Source organism: Orycteropus afer, unplaced genomic scaffold, assembly GCF_000298275.1.
Source record: "Orycteropus afer afer isolate SDZICR_OR568_19922 unplaced genomic scaffold, OryAfe1.0 scaffold00018, whole genome shotgun sequence".
Lineage (NCBI taxonomy): Eukaryota > Metazoa > Chordata > Mammalia > Tubulidentata > Orycteropodidae > Orycteropus > Orycteropus afer.
The window spans coordinates 18,691,508-18,711,507 of NW_006921605.1; the positions used below are offsets into that span (position 1 = coordinate 18,691,508).

At 45.2% G+C, this 20,000-nt stretch overlaps 1 protein-coding gene across 1 annotated transcript in view; it reads left to right on the plus strand.

Annotated features, from left to right (window-relative positions):
* The window catches only part of ERN1 (endoplasmic reticulum to nucleus signaling 1), an 84,649-nt gene that overhangs the window by 24,317 nt on the left and 40,332 nt on the right, over window positions 1–20,000 (plus strand). The window contains 1 exon segment of the mRNA XM_007959719.2: window positions 4,619–4,739. Within this exon segment, the coding sequence (XP_007957910.2) occupies window positions 4,619–4,739 (121 nt within the window).

The following is a 20,000-nucleotide window of genomic DNA, read 5'->3' on the forward strand; positions in this document are numbered from 1 at the left end:
CGCGCGCGCGCACACACACACACACACACGCTGTGTCTTGCCTCCCGTGGTGTAGCCAAATCCCTCTGCAGAGCATACCCTTCCTATCTCCAGGGCATTATTGCTAAGGTTAATAATTATAAACTGTGATTCTCTAGCACATTCTAATCCATGTGAAATAGATTATTCTGCATTTGGTTACAGACCACCGCTTCAGTTGTTCTCAAGATTTCATGTATCCTGACTAGGCATGGAGGAGTCCCTGGGTGGGGTACATAGTTAATGTGCTTGGCTGCTCACCAAAAGATTGGACATTCAAGGCACCCAGAGATGCCCAGGAAGAAAGGCCTGGGGGTCTACTTTGAAAAGATCAGCTGCTGAAAACCCTGTGGAACGCAGTTCTCCTCTGACACACTTGAGGTCACCAGGAGTCACAATCACTGGCAACTGGTTTGTAACTAGGTAGTAAAATAAACCAAAAAGCTAAAGCTGTCAAGTCGATTCCGACTCATAGTGACTCTATAGGACAGAGTAGTACTGCCCTTTGGGTTTCTTTATGCATACTGTCTCATCTGTCTCCCTTGGAGCAGTGGGTTTGAACTGCCGGCCTTTCGGCTAGCAGCCAAATGTCTTAACCACTGAGCCACCAGAGCTGCTAGTAAAATAAAGTACCTTGGAGATCTCCTTCCTCACTTACATACCCCTTTCAGGTTTTACATGTGATGCTGTGATGTGTGTTCATTAAGCAACCAGAATGAACCTTAGGTCAGCTTTACTTCACGTTCCCTCTGGCCCACCAGCCAGTGGTTGTTGATGGCAGGCTGTGGTCCCAGGTGCATGTTGTATTGTGTAACGGTATTCTGCTGGAAACACTTGCCAAAGTCCTTGCTAGCATGGTACACGCATTGTCGATTTAGTTGAGAGGAATGATTTTCTTTCGGTAAATAAAACTAAAGTTAGGGTTATGCAACATAACAGTGACCCAGTGAACATAGAGGGGAAAATAAAGTGTAGCCATTAAACAAATCCTAGAAATCAGTGTGGCCCCTAAAAGAAAAAGAAACATACATCATCTTGTCCCTAGCCAAATTTGATATTGTTACCAGTACTGTGATTATTAGAGTGGAGGTGGGAAGGGGAGAAGAGTCACAGAAAAGGGTTTTTGTAACTCTTCAGTCGTTGTGCTTGGCACCCTACACAGCACTGCACTCACCACATGCATTCAGCCTTTCGAGATGGACGCTTGGGCTAGATTTAGTTGGCTACATGCTGCCAGGGAAATGTGTGTCTCTCATTCACAGCAGCGGGTCTTCTGTGTGTCTGCGTAAGGTTTTTGTGGGCGGCAGGAACGGCCCCAGATGTCACAGACTTGTCAACTACAGATCCCATGGGCAGCCTGTGCATCTGAAACGCTGTGTGTACCTGCTACCACTTCTTCCCACTGGCCAAGAGATGAAAAGTTTGTGCTAGGTTTCTTCTATTCCTGACCCTCGTTATTGGGTGGGTAGTTAACCCGGGAACTGTTTCTTAAAGTGTGTCTGGAATTTAAAAACTCTGTTTTTTTCAGGAAATGCAGCGTTTCTGGAAATCCCGATTGGAGGGCATTCGATTTTCATGTTAGGTGCCCTCAAGTCAATTCTGACTGGTAGCAACCCCGTGTGACTGAGCAGAACTGCCCCATGGGGTTTTCTTGGCTGTCATCTTGACGGGAACAGGTCACTGGGTCTTTCTCTGGCAGAGCCGCTGGGTGGGTTTGAACTGCCAGCCTTTCTGTTGGCAGCAGAGCTCTTCACCATTGCCCTCAGGACTCCCCTCAGCGTCCACAGTTTCTGAGTTTTTGAGGAGTTGGAAGTGTGCCCCCTGCCATGTTTATTTGAGTGACACAGAGAGAGTGGCTGTAGCAGCCCAGGGCAGTGACAGGCTGGGTGCCTAGTTTGAGGCTAGACTAGATTACCTACTACTGGCATTCTCACCCTCGGCGGTACTACGTGGTCACTTCCTGGCAGCCGCTGTTGAACCCAAGGGCGCATGTCCCACTCCTTCATATCAGATTCTAGATAGGGAGCCTGAAGCAGATCACAGAGTCAGCACTTTTTTTCCTGTTTTCGTCATTTCCAGGTTTGCTCAAGTTTTCAGGCTCTCAGGAAATCATGTGTATGGCTGCAGCGTCTCTGTTGCTGCTGGCATCCACCGTGGAGAAAACGGTGCATCCAGACTGCAGTGCTGGGCAAAGTCAGGCACACGACCGTTATGGTGCGCAGTGTGTTTTAAAGCTTCCAGTACAAGTATTCTCAGCGGTGCTAAGTGTCGCAAAAGGTACCCTTGTTCAAGTCGTGTTCTAGCAGCAATATTTGAAGGCAGGCATCCTCATGCTTTAAAAAACGCCGGAGAAAAGAAGCCAGAGAGTTTGTGTGAGTGAATTTGCCATCTGAGAGAACAGCACTGTCCTGAGTGACTCCCCAGGTATTGTAATGTGAAACAGCCGAGAATTGAAAAGAAGAAGCAGTCGGTGCTGAAATGGTTTGTGATGTCACGGTGGACATTGTTGCTAACTGTTGGAGGTCTCAGGTGCTAAGTTCAACTTCTGCCTCAGCCTCGTATTTCTGAGACTTGAGATGACTGTTAGTTATGTGATGAGTGTTCCATTTGAGTTTAACACCAGCCATAGACAATCGCCCTTCCTGTGGTTTCCATGACGCTCAGACAAAGCAGGTGGCTTTTGTTTCCACCGTAGCAGTTAAGGAGCACTGATAGGTTTTGGTAAATATTGACTCTTTTTAATATTAATCCTTGTGAGAAGATCTGCTTGGGGGCATTCAGCTTATTAGGAGCAGCTCTGGTGGTGCAGTGGTTAAGCGCCCAGCTGCTAACCAAAAGGTCAGTGGTTCAAACCCACCAGCGGCTCCACGGGAGAAAGACCTGGAGATGTGCTCCTGCGATGGTTGCAAATACCAGACCTAGTGCCACTGAGTCAGTTCTGACTCACAGCAACACTATAGGACAGGGTAGAACTGCCCCTACAGGGTTTCCCAGTCTGTAATCTTTATGGAATCAGACTGCCGCTGCATCTTTCTCCTGCGGAGCAACTGGTAGGTTTGAACCATCAACCTTTCCATTAGCAGCCAAACACTGTGACCACTATGCCATCAGGGCTGCTTCCTCTGTGAAGATTACAGCCTTGGAAACCCTATGGAGCAGTTCTGCTGTGCTCTGTAGGGTCTGTAGGAGTTGGAATTGACTTGCTGTCATACAACAACAACGACAGTGGTTCGTTATAGTTGTACCATAGGCTTTGGTAACAACAGAGTCTGCCATTCTTGGACGCACGCTGTATAAGCACTGCTTCTAGAATTTTGTCTTTTGTTTGATGGATATCAGCGATCAAAGATGGCACATTACTGAGTATCCCGGATGGAAACCACATTAGCTGGAACCTAGGTACCTGCTAAACTACCTGTAGGTTCCGGCTTCCTTTCATGTGCTAACTTGCCCATCTTCTCTATACTTTATGACAGAGTCATTGCAAATTAGGTAATCTGTCTGCTTTCCCAGCAAAGCAAGAGGACAGACCAAACAATATATATTATATACATATAACCACAGTGTACACAGAATTTTAGATGCTGTATTTTTTTACGTGATAGCATATTATAAGCATTTTTTTTTCTAATATTGTAGGTTTTTCCAGGTGCTGTCTTAATGATTATATACCATTGAGTACATGTGTCATAATAAATTTAGTCCTTAGATAATGTTGGAACTTTGGGTGTTTCCAGTTTTCTGATGATTATAAATGTGGGTGTAATGGATATTCTTGTACACAGACCTTTTCCCATATCTAGAATTCTTTCTTTAGTGTATAGATGTGGACTCACGGGATGAAAAAGGATGAACACGGCTACGCTTTCCGGAACAGTACACTAATTTATAATTTTCAGTGCCACCAGCACTGCATGAGAAAAGTGAATCTCACTGTCTTTGACTGTTTTCTTTTTCTTAAAAAAAGTTCATATAATTCATTAAGTAAAAACGTATTTTGATTTAAATTGTATTTTAATTATAACACAACTGGGGTTATGTTTTTTTATTTACATCCTTTCATAGCATGTCTCTACTGGACTCTTAATGTTTTATCATTATATAAACTATATAATGAAGGCTGTTTTTCCTTATTTTGTTTTAAGCATTTTCCTCTAATTCTTTGTTTTTAAAATTTCATAAGTGAGTGTGGGGGCATGTGGGTATGTTGGCATTCTACAACCATGGAGACTGTGGAGACCATGGAGTCTTGCAAGACGATCCAGTTTTAGAAAGTAAAACATCCGGGAGAAAATAACCTCCATCAGGAGCTGAGTGTTGCAGTGGAGGCTGCCCATGGACTATTTCAGAATTGCCCTGCTCAGCACATTAGGTCCTGAGCCTGTGTGCCTGCAGATAGGATGCTGCTGACATACAGTAAGAGTCCTGGGTTCTAATCCTGACTCAACTGTTATTGCCTCTGTGCCTTAGGTAGGAGTTTAAGCTCTCCAACCTCAATAAACCCAGGTCGAGGACTTTAGCAAGATAATATTTGGGGATGGGGCTCTTTGGTTGCACATTCCCAAGGTGGAGAAGAATCACGTGGCCCATCTTGTTGCAGACTCTTGGAAGTACCAGCACAGTGACGCTTCCTGAAACCTTGCTGTTTGTGTCAACCCTGGATGGAAGTTTGCATGCTGTAAGCAAGAGGACAGGCTCCATCAAGTGGACTTTAAAAGAAGGTAATTTGGATTTGGTCCTTGGGTGATGTGGCCATTTGCTCAGCTGCTTCTGGGTAAACATATTCCAGAAAAAGAGAAAAACAATTACACATTATTTAATGAAATACAAAAGGAGAATGGGGTCAAGGAGAGGAGAGGGAGCTAGGCTTAAAGGGTAAGTTTGTGGCTCATACTGTTGGAATTATCAACCAAGGGTGTTACTTGAAGAGGCCCGTTTTCTTAGGTTTTTGTTGTTGTGGTTGCTTGTCTGCTCTTCATGTTTAAGTGGCACTAGGCTTTTCTATTAATAGCTCTGGCTGATTGGTCTTTAAGGAGATATGCTCGTTTAGTTTGTTTTTTTTTTTAATAAGTTCTAATGATTAGAATCTTGTAATCATAATTACAGACATCAGCACCTCAAATTACTCATGTGTTTTCATAAAGAGGCTTACATAATTGAGGGCTGCGAGATCTGACATTCATCCAAGTTAGTCACTTTATTGGGTCTTTATGGGGAGGGCAGTAAAAGGCTGAGCTGCTTTCTTATTGAACCTGCCATGCTCCCAGTTATGGTCCTGTCTTCTTGATGGTCGATAACAGAGTCGAGTCCTACTACTAGGAAATTGGCCTTGATTTCCAAAGTCATCCTCCCAGATGAAGCCAGGCAGGGCCCAGGATTTGGGGCTTTCAGAGTCATCCCTATTATTCCATCCAGTAATAACTCTCGTTTGGTGTCCTGGGTTAACGTCTAACCAGCCTGTTCTCTTCCGTCGCTTGTCTGTGACTCATTCGTCTCAGGAGCACAGCATATGTTTTTCTCTCCTTAATGTTCCAAAACAATATTCTAGATGGAAAAATATTGGCGTGTATCAGAAGGCCACACATAATCAATCGCATTGGTTCCGCAACTAGCCTGGGTGCCCTCTGTAGGTGTTGGCAGCTGGGTACCATAGGGCATCTTGCTTCACCTGTGTGGGCCCAGCTGGGCCAGTGAGAACTGGAAGCAGCCAAAGGGCCCAGCCCTCTGAGGAGTGAGCGGCCACGGGAAGACTGGGGAGCCAGACTTTGGCAATGCCTTGCCGGCCTCCAGAATGCTTTCAAATGGAAGAGTTCTTTACATTGTAGAAGTTCCTGTTTTGCCCAAATTTAAAAATCAATAAGCCACACAAGGACTGAGATAGACATGTCACTGTTGAATTTTAGAGCTCGTCCCTCAGTTTCCATATTCTCAGGCAGGGTGTCTTTGCCCCACTCAGTTCTTCTCCTTGGTTTTTCCTGCATAATATTTTAAGCTGATCTTCAAGGCTTAATTTCCTTAAGTAGCCCAGCTCTGTCTGGCATAGCTGTGTCCTGCATTGTTTGTTGTTTAACCAAACATAACCAAGAGAGCCAAGATGTCCTCGCCTATAACTTAGAGCTTAAGGAGTCTGCCCCTTTTTTACTCATTTGAATAAGTAGGTAGTGTGGTGGTCATGTTTCTGTGTCAACTTGGCTGGGCCTGGTTGAGGGGCTGGGCAGCTGGATGTAGTATTCCCCATGATGAGACTGGTAATCAACGCCATGGTGGAATCTACTGGAAGCAGCTGAGTAACTGCCTTTGGGTGTGTGGTCTGCTTCCCGTATATAAGCAGCAGCTTTGGGAATGGTTTCTAGCCTATGGCATGCTTGGACCCTGCGTGTAGCTGTGTCATTGTTCAGCAGCCTGCCATGCTCTGCCAACCTTGGGACTTACAATGGACTTAATTTAATGGCCTGCCATGTGGTTTGGTAACATCAGGACTGTGCTATTTTATTTGTTGACCTTGGGCTTGTTAGCCTCAGCAGCCAGTAGGTGTCTGAGTGAAGAGATGCCTCTAGCTTCAATGGGCTGGGAGTAAGAGGCAGAGCTGCAGCCCAAGGTCGAGGGGCTTTCACCAACCTCCTAGAGCCTGGCACTTTGAAGTTGGACTCCTAGCCTCCCAAACTGTAAGACAATAACTCCTGTTTGTTAAGGCCATCCAATTTGTGGTATATTCCTGTCAGAGTGGCACTAGGTAACCAAAACAGAGAGGCTGGTCTGAGGAAGATAGTGCCTGGGACACAAAGATGAAAAAGACAGCCCTTGCCTCCAAGGATCCCACAGTCTGATATAGAGAAAGGGCGGGGACTCAGCACTTCAACACAGGGCAGATTATTGTGACCCCTTAGAGAGGTGAAGGTAACATACCGTGAGCTCCCATCTGTCTGGAGGGGTAGCAAAGGCTCATAGAACAGGGAGCTTGGAAGTGAGCCTGGGTGGATGAGCTGGGAAAGGAGCATCCCAAAGAGTAACAGCTGGAGGGCAAAGGCAAGGAGGCCAGGGGGCCCAGGTGTAGGTCTAGAGACTGGTGCCAGTTAGTAGGAGCTTAGGGATGCTTTGGAGGCAGAGAGAAGGAGGGCCAGAGGGCATATTGGAGCACTGAGGCATTTGTACTTGACTCAACAGGAAGCTGGGAGCCATCAACGTGATTGAGCTTGGTGGGGCCCAACAGGTACTCTGCTCTCAGAAGGGCATATTGGAGCACTGAGGCATTTGTACTTGACTGAACGGGAAGCTGGGAGCCATCATCGTGCTTGAGCTTGGTGGGGCCCAACAGGTACTCTGCTGTCAGGAGACTAACCCAGTGGTAGTGTGTGGGACGACCAGAGACAGGAAGGCCAGTGAGAGGTGAGGCCAGCCTGTAAAGGGAGGGAGGTGGGATGGGGGTGGGAGGTGGGGGGCGGGGGGGAGGATGAGAGGCTTGCCAGAAATAGTAGAATCCAGCAAAGGCTGAAGGAGGTGGAGCAGGCAGGAGGAGTTAAAAGACATTTGAAGGAAGAATTAGAGAAATCCGATTAAAGCCTAGTGATTCTCCGTAGTATTCAGTATGTTCTAATTCTTGTCGTTTTTCTAAGAATAAACCGGCTTATTTTAGTTAAATTCAGCCATGGATACCAGTAGCCTCAATTTGTCTTCACAAAGATGAAAGATGATACAAATAGAGACCCTGACTTTTCCATTTAATTTTAATCTTTATAATTAAAGATTTCCAAATTGGTATTTCTAAATTAAGTCACTGTGAGTCAGAACTGACTCGACTACAATTTTTTTTTTTTTAATTAATATATAGGTAGATTATAAAGGTACCCAGATACTGTTCTAGGCCCTGCGGATACAGCAAGTGAACAAAACAGACGAAATCTTTGCCCATGTAGAGATTTCATCCTTATTGGAGGAAACGGACAAAGAAATAAATTAGTGATGAGAAAGGCAATGGGGAAAATAAACATGGGAGTGGAATGGGGAGTGCCGGTTTGGGCCGGGGCTGCAGTTTTATACAGGGAATACCCTCCCACTGAGAAGGCATCATTTGAGCACAGACCTGAAGGAGGAGGGGAGTCTTCTAGACACCAGGCATAAACCAGTTGCCATCAGCTCATGTTGTGTGACCACCGGCTGCCCAAAGCCTACAGTGGAGAGAGAAGCTGGGTGCTGTGAGATGCTCAGCTGGGGCTGACAGCAGGTGGGATGGAGATGACCTTGGAACAGTACTTGGAGGATACAATGAAGAACCCACCCGTTGTGGGAGTCCTGGGCATCAGTTCACAAGGACTTTACCTGGAGTGCCGTGGGACCTGTCAGATGAGCGTGCTGGGATGAGAGCTGTTTTAGCCCAGGAGGCAGCTAAGCTCATCTCTGACCCTGCTGATATCCCTATGGTGTGTCTAGAATCAGATAACGGGCACATTATGATTCAGAAACGTGATGGCATTAGAGTGGCAATGCACAAAACAGCCTCCTGATATCTCCCATCAGCTTTCCAGCCTATCTGGGACTTGAGCCCTTCATGTTTGTTCTCTAACAGAAGTATTCAAGTTCCAGTAGTTAGGCAACCAAAAAAAAACCCAGTTACTATTGGCAGTTCTGACTCATGGTGGGCCCCCGTGTGTCAGAGTAGGACTGTGCTCCGTGGGGTTCTCAGTGGCTGCTTTTTCGGAATTAGATCCCCAGGACTCAAACCTCCACCCCTTCGGTTGCCAGCTAAGCACACTTGCACCACCAGACAGAAGGCCTAACAGGGGTAAAGGCCCTGGGTCAGAGTGTCCTTGGCATGGTGAGGAAGAACATGTGACTTCAGGGAGGCTGACACACAGTAAGTCGGGGAATAGAGGGCATCTTAGAAGATGAGCTAAGAGAGATAACAGGCCAGTCGTGTAGGACAGGAAGAATCCAATACCCCCTTTCCATTAATGTTTGCTCTAAAAATGTCTCCACTACTAACGATCCTGTAATGAAAGGTATAGACACTAACTTACCTATGTACACAAGTAAAGAAGAAAAAAAAAGGGGGGGGTGGATATAGTACCCAAGTGGTAATGTGAAACTGAAATCCTAGGGAAGTCATTTTTAGTTCTGTATCAGTAGTTTAACATGTAAATGCTCAGATGCATGATGACGACCACGTGTGTGGAGTCATGAATGCCGGGCCCACTGGGATCAGTACTGATGCAGAGTGCAGTGGCCTTGGGCAGCCTTACCCCTGTGGACTGGAGGTCCAAGATGGGGAACAGTTCTTGGTAACATTCCATACTGAAGAGGTATAATCTTAACTGACTCCTACAGTAGTTACATTTCAGTGTATGAAATTATGCAGAAAGTACTTGTGCCTATGTATAAAACAGGCATTGTTGTGCTTTTGTGTACTGTTGAGTCGATTCTGACTCATTGCAACCCTGTAGGACGGAGTAGAACTGCTCTGTAGGGTTTCCAAGGCTGTCATCTTTGCAGAAGCAGATTGCCCCATCTTACTCCCATCTGTGGTGGGTTTGAACCCCCCACCTTTTCTTTAGCAGCTGAGTGCTTAACCACTGCATCACCAGGGGTCAAAACAGGGGTAGGTGTGGGTGATTAATAAGCAGAGGTATGCAGATGGGAGCACTCTTTGGTTATGCAGGACTACCTAGAATCCCTAGCCCTCAGCTTGCTGCCTGTGCGGTCCCCCTTGTCACTGTGACCACCAGGAAATGCCCTCTCAGCTTTCCTGAGCTCTCCCTTGAGAGTTGTGCCCTTACCATGGAGACTACTAGTCTAGGGTTTGTCACCAGTGTAAGGACATTGGCTCTTTTGAAGCCATTGGAGGAATCCAAACAGAAGCATGACATGCCCTGGACTCTCCTTTAACAGGCTCAGCAGGTGCTGGCCTGAGGACAAACTGATGGAGCAAGGAGGAAACTGGAAAGCCAGTCAGGAGGCAAAGAGGATGCTGGTGGGCGCCTGAGTGCCAGTGGGGGTGCCAGAGTGGAATGGAAGACAGACTCCTTAAACTAATCACCACGAATTAATTGCCGTCAAGTTGACTCACGCAACCCCATGTGTGTTGGCGCAGAGTTGTGCTCCAGTGGGTGCTTCAGTGACTGAGTTTTCAGACAGAAGTAGATCCAAGGCCCCTTGGGTGGACTTGAACATCCAGCCTTTCAGCTTGCAGCCGAGTGCATTCACTCATAACAAGGAGAGCTCTTGCTCTTCGGCTGTAATCAAGCTGGGGCTCTTTGGCATATATACCTGTTGGTCCGCTTCATGGTTCCTTAACTGTTTGCTTTTTTCAGGAGCCAACAGACTGGATGTGTTTTTCTTCTTTCCACAGAGTGGTTTTGGCAGGTGCTTTGGTTCCTCAACAGAACATGTGTTGCTCTTCCCAGAAATGGGGGTTTCTTACAACATAACTGCAAATTACACCAATTGCCAACGATGGGTTTGTTTTATTTTCTGAAACTAACTTGAGTTTTGACGTTTTTCTTTAGGTGCAATCTTTATAAGCTGTGTTTTTGTGAGTGTAGCAACAGCACCGTCTGTCTTTCTCTGAAATTTCACCTGTGAACATGGTTGAGTAGGTTTGATTCTGCACTTTGAGCTCAAATGACAATGTTATTATCAGGCTTTTGAGATTAGCATCACAATGCTTGCTTTGGCCTGGTGGAGTTGAAAGAACCTTTTTAAATTTTAGTGGGGCTGGTTTATGGCTTTTTGCACTTACCTTGAAGTATTAATTAATATTCATTTTTGACACTCAAGTTTTCATCATGTTACAGGTTCTGCTTTAGCAACCGTCTCCCCACCCCCTTCTGTCTCCTTCCCGAGGTGCCATGCAGGACGGGGCCCAACTGCATGCACAGTGATACGCTAAATGGGGATGGGACTAGTCGTCCACCCAAATGGGCCCAGACTCCTGAGACATTCTCTGAATGGTCAATATTGGAGGCTTCTAACGAGGGGTGGTTCAGAGCAAAATTGTTTTTGTGTTTGTTGTGTGCCTAAGAGTCGATTCCGACTCAGCAACTCTGTAGGACAGAGTAGAGCTGCCACATAGGATTTCCTAGGCTGTAATCTTTATGGGAGCAGACTGGCAGGTTTTTTCTCCCTTGGAGTGGCTACTGGGTCCAAACTGACAACCTTCTGCACTTAACCATTGTGCCATTAGGGCTCCTTAGAACAAACTCAGTTCTTCAGTCTCCCTCTCTAAACACTTGCCTCTTCCCATACTTCACCCCGTGCTGACAGTGTCTTGGCCCACCCTGCCCAGAGAACGGAGTGGTCCTTTCCTCTCCCCTTCGGACATTCGGTCACTGAGTCCCGCCTCATAGACTTAGAAAGAGTCTCTCACGTCTGACTCCTCTGCCCTCATTGCCGGCGTTTTAGGCTTTTTTGTCATTGTTGCTGTTGAGAATACAACACAGCAAGACATCCAGCAACTCCACAGTTTCCACAACTGTAATTCAGTCACACTGATCACCTTCTTCGAGTTGTGCAACCATTCTCACCCTGCTTTTCTGAGTTTTTCCTCCCCCATTAACGTTAGACTCACTGCCCCTAAGGTTCCTCTCTAGTCTTTTGAGTTGCTGTTGTTAATCTGATCCCATATAGATGGTTCTTAAAATAGCATAATGCTCAAGGCGGACTTTTTACTAGTTAAGCTAACTTCTTGTTTGGTTTTAAGATGACTGCAGGGGTATTTGTGGTTGAAGGTTTAAAAATTACCTCAGGGCAATAGTTTCAGGGGTTTATCCACCCTCCATGGCTCCAGAAGGTCTAGAGTCCGTAAGAATCTGAAAGTCTGTTCTGCATTTTCCCCCTTTTCATCAGGATTCTTCCACAGAATCTTTGATCAAAATGTTCAGTGCTGGTAGCCGGGCCCCATCCAGTTCTTCTGGTCTCGTAGCAGAGGAGGCAGTTGTTTATGGAGGCGATGAGCTGCACATTCCATCCTCCTCTGACTCCTGACTTTCCTTCTTCCTGTACTTTCCCAGGTGAATAGAGACCAATTGTTGTGTCTGGGATGGCCACTTGCTAGCTTTTAAGACCCCCAGACATTAAGGCAAGGATCTAGAAGGTAGAACAGAAGCACTAAACATGTTATTAGGCCAATTAGCTGGGATGTTCCATGAAACCATGACTCTAAACCTCCAAACCAAGGAACCAAATCGCATGAGGTGTTTGGTTGTGTATAAGTAGCCTAAGCAGTGTCTTATGCTCTTGATATTAGTTTCCTAGATTAATACAACAGCCTCCTGTCCACCACCCTGTCTGACTGCTCCCCCTTCTGACAGTCACCCTGCCTGACCACCATTCTCTCCCTACCTGACTTACTCCTCCATTTACACCCATCACATTGCCATCAGAGAGAACCACTAAGAAGACCAATCAGACCCTGCTGCAGCCCTGCACTTGGTGTTATCGACAGCAGTACTGCTCACAGGTCTGCCCACCTGTGCCAGTCTGTGCCCCTTTGTTAACTGTCTAGGAGAAGTGAAATACACAAGGAGTAAACCTTGTCCATGATGGATTGGAATTTTAAACAACCATCCTTCACTCTGCTTAGTTTGAGGAGCACTGGTCTATAGGGTCACATCTGAGCTTCCTAGCAGGGTATGCGAGGTCTTTCATAATCTGGCGAGATCTCACGCACCACTCCAGCCTCAACTCCCTTTGCCTCCTACGTTCGTTCCCAGGCAGGTAGCCTTGCTGCACGGGAGTTCTGGTGGTGTAGCATGTTCAACTGACAACCAGAACAGCCACACAACTCCTTACTGGGCCTCAGGCACCTCATACTTTATAAAACCTCCGTGGCTCCAGAAAGTCTAGAGTCTGTAAGAATTTGAAATTTTGTTTGGTATTTCCCTCCTTTTGATCAAGATTCTTCTATGGACTCTGATCACAATGTTTGGTAATGGTAAGCCAGGCCCCATCCAGTTCTTGTGCTCTCTTGGCAAAGCTCCCCCGTGGCTGCCTGCAGTGTTGGACACGGTTCTGCTCCTCTGCTAAGATGCCCTACAGGTCATCTCCTTGACTCCCACGAGCAGGGTGAGCTCCTCCTCTGGGCTCTTGAGACCCTGTTACAGCATTTCCTGTTTGTGCTGTGCATTTTTGTTGACATTTGTCTTCCTGGTGGATTCCTATCTCCTTGAGGCTGGGTCTCACACTCTGAGAGCCTGACAGCAGGAAGTGCGTGGTAAGGGTCTGAGACACCTAACCCTTCTGACTGGACATCTTTGCAGAGCCCTGAGAAATGCGAGACTTGACTTCACCTCCTCAGAGTGCGTCATCTGTCCCTTGCACCAAGGCCAAGGCAGGTTCCAGTTCCAGTGTCTGACCTTGAGTTTCTCACTGCTCTTTGCTCTCCCGCCTCTGGAGTGGTGTGCGTGTTCCTCTGGAAGAGGTAGAGATTTGTCTTCAAGGGTGTGATGGGAACATGACAGAGTGTTCCGGTTCCCTAGTGCCGCTCTGACAAGAATATATACCACAAATTGGATGGCCTGAACAAACAGGAGTTTGTTATCTTACTTTAAGTCAGGCTCTAGGGCCTGGGTGAAAGCCTCTCAACCTTGGGGTCCAGCTCTGCCTCCTGCTCCTGGCCCACTGTTGATTCAGACAGCTACTGACTGCTGAGGCTGACAAACCCAAGGTTGACAAGTAAAAAGGCACAGTCTCGATGTTACAGAAACCACATGGCAGGCCATTAATTTAAGTCCATTGTAAGTCCCAAGGTCGACAGAGCATGGCAGGCTGCTGAACAACAATTCGGCTACATGCAGGGTCCAAGCGTGCCATAACCTAGAGACCATTCCCAAAGCTGCTGCTTATATATGGGAAGCAGACCACATCCCTAAAGCAGCTACTCAGCTGTTCCCAGTAGACTCCACCATGGAGTTGATTACCAGTCTCATCATGGGGAATATTACATCCAGCTGCCAAGCCCTCAACCAAGCCCAGCCACGTTGACACACAAACATAACCACCACACAGAAGAAGTTGTGAAAAGTGATGACATCTTGTCATTTGCTTTCTCTGAAGGAATTTTCTGGGCTGAGCACAGGTGTTGTGCACCTCTCCATCTCAGTGCTTAGGTGCCAGAGCAGTGGTCGTTTCCTCTCCATTGGTTTGGTGAGCTGATTATTAAGTTCTGAGAGAGAGGTCTGTTTCTGCTTTTGACTGTCTTGCAAATCTTGGGTTCTCTCCTTCTCCTTTGTGTTTTATATTTATCTCTCTTATATTTTACTTTTTTTTTTCTGCTTCATAAGTATTTTACTTTTAATGAATTTATTATTTTAGCCTTTTTTATTGAAAAAGTAATACAAGCACATTGTTTTGAAAAAGAAAACTCAAATATCATAAAGGTTGAGAAAGTCTCTATCTATGAAGGTAACCTCTGTTCCTTTATTTCATTCCAGAAATACTCTACCCATATGCAAGCATATAGTTGATAGTCTTTTTTTATTACACCAATAGAAATATACCATTATACCATACTTGTTCTATACCTTTTGTTTTTTCATTATATATCAGCATGTAGAGATCAAATTCATTTTTTTTTATAGCCCCATAGTGTTCCATTTTAATGTATTTTATTTTTTATCATAGAAAATGTTCAACATACCCAACTATAAAGATAGTGGTATAGTGAATCCCGTGTACACATCACTCAGCTTCAACAAGTACCGGCTTGTGTCTCATCTCAGTCATCTGTACCCTTCCTCACGTCCCTCCTCCTTCATGAACAGGGTTTCCTTCAGAGTAAAAACTGCACCATTGTGGACAAAGCTCTCTTCAGTAGCGCTTGCCATGTAGAGCAGAGTAGATTTCATCTCTGAGGGGTATTCTTTGCAGCGTTGTTTGGTATGGACTGGAATCCAGTTGTGATTGTTGAAGTACCTGGGTAAAGCACCTTTTCTGGCTAGGACTGACTTCTCCCTTTGTTCATCTTTGAGTGTCTGTATGGTTTGATGGCAGTCCCACTGCCTGAGAAGGAATTCTGTGAAATTACTTCACCCTGAGAGGCCCCCAACTTTGATTCCTTCATTATTGATTACAGCATTCACTGTGCATTTAAAAAAACAAAAAAACAACTAAAACTAAACTCACTGTTGTGTAGTTGGACCTGACTCATAGCGACCCCTCCTTGGGTTTCCGAGGTGGTATCACCATGGAAGTAGATTGCCCCATCTTCCTTCTGAGGAGAGGCTGGTGAGTTTGAACTGCTAGCCTTCTGGTTAGCAGTCAAATGCCTTAGACACTACGCTACCATAGCTCCTTGTGCGTTTTTAGGTCTGAGTTATTTCTGCCAAAGTGAAGATGATAAAGAGCATAGTAGAACTCAACCACTGTTAGTATGGGCGGTTTTTCCAAGTGCTTTGGTATTTTCTCTTGATCATCTTTGTCAAACATGACATTTTGTGACCTGCAGAGGTTACCTCTTAGGAACACTCATCACCTCCTTTTCCAGTTCTGATGAGATTAGAAATTTGAGGAACTTTTAAATAAGTGTCTATTTAAAAATGTTCTGCTCATGAAAGCCAAACTTTGCAGAAATTGTGAGACTTGCTACCTTACAATTTGGACTTAACAATTTTAATGGGGGTTTAAGGTTTAGATTAATGAAGCACCTTTCCTCCTGAGGGAAGGAGTGAGCTGTCAATGGGGAGGAAGAAGTATTCCCTAATTGGGTCTTTTAAATGCAGGAAACATATTTGAGAGACTGGCCTTTTGAGGTAAAGGAGGGTGAATGACTTTGTTTCTGCCAACAATTCCTATAAAACCCAGTATTAACACTTCTTGTATGTTCTTGAGGAAATGGCAGTTGTTTACTGGAGTCAGATTATGCCTTCCTACTTTCACTGTTATCTGTTAGCTAGGATTAGGATCTCTGTGGTAGCTTTAACCAGTTTTTCCTTTTCACTTCGTTTATCTAGTTGAGAAAGAGTCTTACTGATTTTTTCTTTCCTCCTATTTACTGACTGGGAGCTCTGGTGGCATAGTGCCTAAGGCATTTGACTGCTAACCAGAAGGCTGGCGGTTCAAACCCACCAGCCACTCCTTGGAAGGAAGGTTGGCCAATCTACTTCCATAGTGATATAGCCTCGGAAAGCCGAGGAGGGGTCGCACATAACAACAAGCCAAACTGTAAGCTCCTTTGTTTATCCCACACAGCTCTTAACAGAGAACCAAACTGATACTAGATGTGACATTTGTGTTTGAGATGTGTGTGGTAAATCTCAACAGATAATTAGTACTGGTTGGGTTGACAACCTCCTTCTTGAAAAAAGGGGAGAAAGAGGCCCTTGAGTATTTGGAGTATGAGGACGCTTACAAGGTGTGTAGAGCAGTTGACCTTCATTTGTGGTTTTTGATCCTTAGATACCTTTGGAAAGGTAACTCAGAACATTTCAAATTCTTGCTAAAGGGCAGAGCTAAGGAGACACACGCACTCACACAGTGCATTTGCGGGAGGACATGGAAGCCACTGGTTTGGAGAATTTCTCACTGCACCATGACTTCTCACTTGCACCTGAAGAAGTCTTCCAGCAAGGAAGGAAGCAGGTTGTTACTTCCCAGTGTGTGGGGGCAGGGAGTTGACTGCTTTAGAAAGAAGAGTGAGGTGGGAGGAGGGCAGTGAAACCAGTGTTCATCTCGATACCTCTGGAGAAGCATGTGTTCCAGAAATATCAATGCTCATCTGGAGAAGGGAATGATCTTGTAAGGTTCCTTGAGCTCCAGTTAAGTGAACAACCTGTTCTTATGGTTTCTGTAATCAAAGGGATCTTATTTCTTCCCACGTGGAGGAAAATCTGCCCAGAGTTACCTCCAGAGAAAGCGCAGTCAGTCCTGAACTCCAGTTTGAAACAGTGATGTAAGTTTCGGTTGACTTCCTCAGAGACATTATTCTTCTCTTTGGCTGATTTACCACCCTCATATTTCCCTTGGCGCTCCCCAATTCTGATAAACCTGTGTTTGAGAAAGCTTGTGGTAGTTACGACGGGCCTTTGTGTCCTTAGTGTGTGTTTCTCTTCAGGCGCTTTGTACACTTGTGACTTTCAGCACCAGGCCCTTCAAGGCTTATACTACAGTTAGAGCGGGGAGAGCAGACCTTTCATTTTAACCGATTGGAAAGGTTTTCCCTAAACAGCTTTCCTGACCTGTTGCTGTTCCTTTTTTTAAAAAAAACAAAACAAAACAAAACAAAAAACAACTTTGTTTTAGAAAACGTCAGCGTGCACAAAAGAAAAGTGAGCACTATCATGAAACCATCATGGACCCAGCATCAGCTTCACTAATGGTCAACATATGGCACTCCCTTCCCCAGCCCCCTCCATTATTGTGAAGCAAATGCTGTATCATTTTATCTATTAATCTAAGTAATTTTCAGATGTGAGTAAGCAAAGGGTTCTGTGTCTACGTACGTAACTCTTGTTAGCTTTTATCATGTAGGGTTCTGTGTGGAAATAGCTTTTTCATTAGGAAAAAGCAGAATGACTATCTTCGATTATCAAGTTACTTTCATTCTGCAGACAGCGTTGCCTCCGAAGTACGGAGGAGCAAAGACCTGGGCAGCAGTTACACAGGCGTTCACTCTGATTATTCTTGAAACTGTATAGAAGCTTTATGTACTTTCCTGTGTGTGTTTTGCAGTCAACATCATACATGGTCCTTGCCCCTCAAAGGGCTTAAATTCAATCCAGTCTCACAGATATTTGACAACCAGAGAGGACACATGCATTAAGTACCTGTCCTTTGAGAAATGATGATAAGGGCTTCATCAGTACATGCCAAGAGCTGTGGACAGTCATCTGATTTCATGCAGAAAGGAACATTTGAGTTGACCCGAAAGGATGAGCAGATTAATATAGATGGAGGTGCAGGTAATGATGAGCACAGAGACCAACATGAAAGCTTGAAGTGAGTTGGGAAGACGTGACTGCGAGATAAGAGTGGAGAAGAATTGGGTCTGGTTTTGGAGGACCTGTATGCTGAGACCTGCAGTTCTGTGTGCTGAGGGACCCTGGGGTGCCATAGGGAACTCCCAGGGACACTGCAAGTTGTTCTAAATTTTTGAGGGAAACATGGTGATACTCAACAAGTGTCAAATACCATGGGAACTGCTACCTTGGGCTAGTTACCATTCCCACGTTAGATTGAGCTGCGTTACTTTTAATGACACCACACCATCTCTTTACAAAACTAGGCTTTTGATGGTTGCTATATTCAAATACCATGTGAAAAATCTAAGTGGAACAGTGGCATGTCCAATCTGATTATGAGATTTAGAAGTTGTGCAGCACCCAACAGGTACACAGGTCCCGTTAGTAAGTAATTGTGGTTATTTAAGGATGAAGGAAATACTTTCTTTCCACTTGGTGTGTAGTTTTTTTTTCCCCCCAGATTGCTACTGAGTTGTTAGGATCGAAATACTTATTAGGTTATTTGGACTTATCTATTTAATAAATGGAACTATTAGGTACTTCTTTTGGCTCTATGAAAAAATTGCAGAGACGTTAAGGATGCCATGAACCAAGAAAGTTTGAGAGCCTCTGATTAGGCTACAGATATGGGAGGTATTCAGTAGGCAGAGGGAACCATTGTAGGAGTTTATATGGTGGAAGGACATGAAGAGATTTGATTTTGTCAGTCACCTCAGGCAGTGGATGGAGAGTGTATCTAAGGGAACAGAGATCTGAGACGGAGAACTGGTTAGGAGACTGATGGATGGACCGGTGACAAGTGGTAACTGCCAAATTTTGGCAGTGGTAAAGGAGATGGAAGGGAAGACACAGGTTTTGAGAAACATTTGGTAGGTCCCGTCTTACAAAACTCAGCATCTAATTGAGTGGCAGAGAGGGAGAATTAAGAGAAAGGAAGAGTCAAGGAGAACTGAGTTTCCAGAATGTGTGACAGGATGGGAGTGGGGCTAACCAGCCAATCTGGGGAGTGTAAAAGGAGGGGCAGGTTCTAGGCAATATGGCATCAGGAGTTGAGGTGTCCCATAAGCAGTTGGCATTGGGACTGGGGGCATGGACTTCAAGGGACAATATTGTCAAATGCCATGTAGATATCTAATAAGAAATGTTGGTTAAATTTGGTCACCAGAACTTGACAATGGAAGTTGTGATCTTACTTTGAAGGTGGAAGCCAGAGGGCAGGGAGTGGAAGACCACAGAGGTGAGAAGGTGGAACGCAGGGTGCACAGCAGTGCTTTTCCAGGATGGCTCAGCCCCGGGATCACCTCGCATGTGCTTACACACCACATTCCCTGGCAACACCGCCAGAATCCGCTTCCCTGGGGTAGGACCTAGGAGTCAGCATCTCAAAAACTCCAGTGTAGCTCTCAGACATTGCTGGTGGGAATGTGAAATAATTACAACCACATTGGAGAACTGCTTGGCAGTGTCTTACAAAGTCAAATGTAAAAAATATGACTAAGCCATTCCATTCCTAGGAATTTTCCCAGGAGAAATAAAAACATAGATCCACATAAAGACTTGTACACAGATATTTAAAGCAGCTTTTTTTTCATAATGGCCCCAAACTGGAAACCACCCAAATGTCCGTCAATAATGGTAAGTAGAGAAACAAATAGTGTTATATCCATGTAGTGGGATACTGCTCAGCAGTAGAAGAGTGAACTGTGGTACACATACCAGTATGGATGAGTTTCAAAAAATATTATGACCCAGAAAGAAAACCTACTGTGTGATTCTACTTGGGAGCTTTTAGAACCGACAGAACAGATATATTAGTGGTTGTCTGGGGTCGGGGGTGTTGATGCTAAAGGGGCATGAGAAAACATTTGGGGTGATGTAAATGTTCTATATCTTGGCTGTGGAGGTGGCTACATGAGTGTATATGTTTGTCAAGATTCATGAAACTACACACTTAAAATTGATGTGTTTAGGAGAGAAAAGAAAGCAACGCCAAAAGGAGGGGGGGGGGCGGCCAGTCTTTTGTGTGTTTATAGG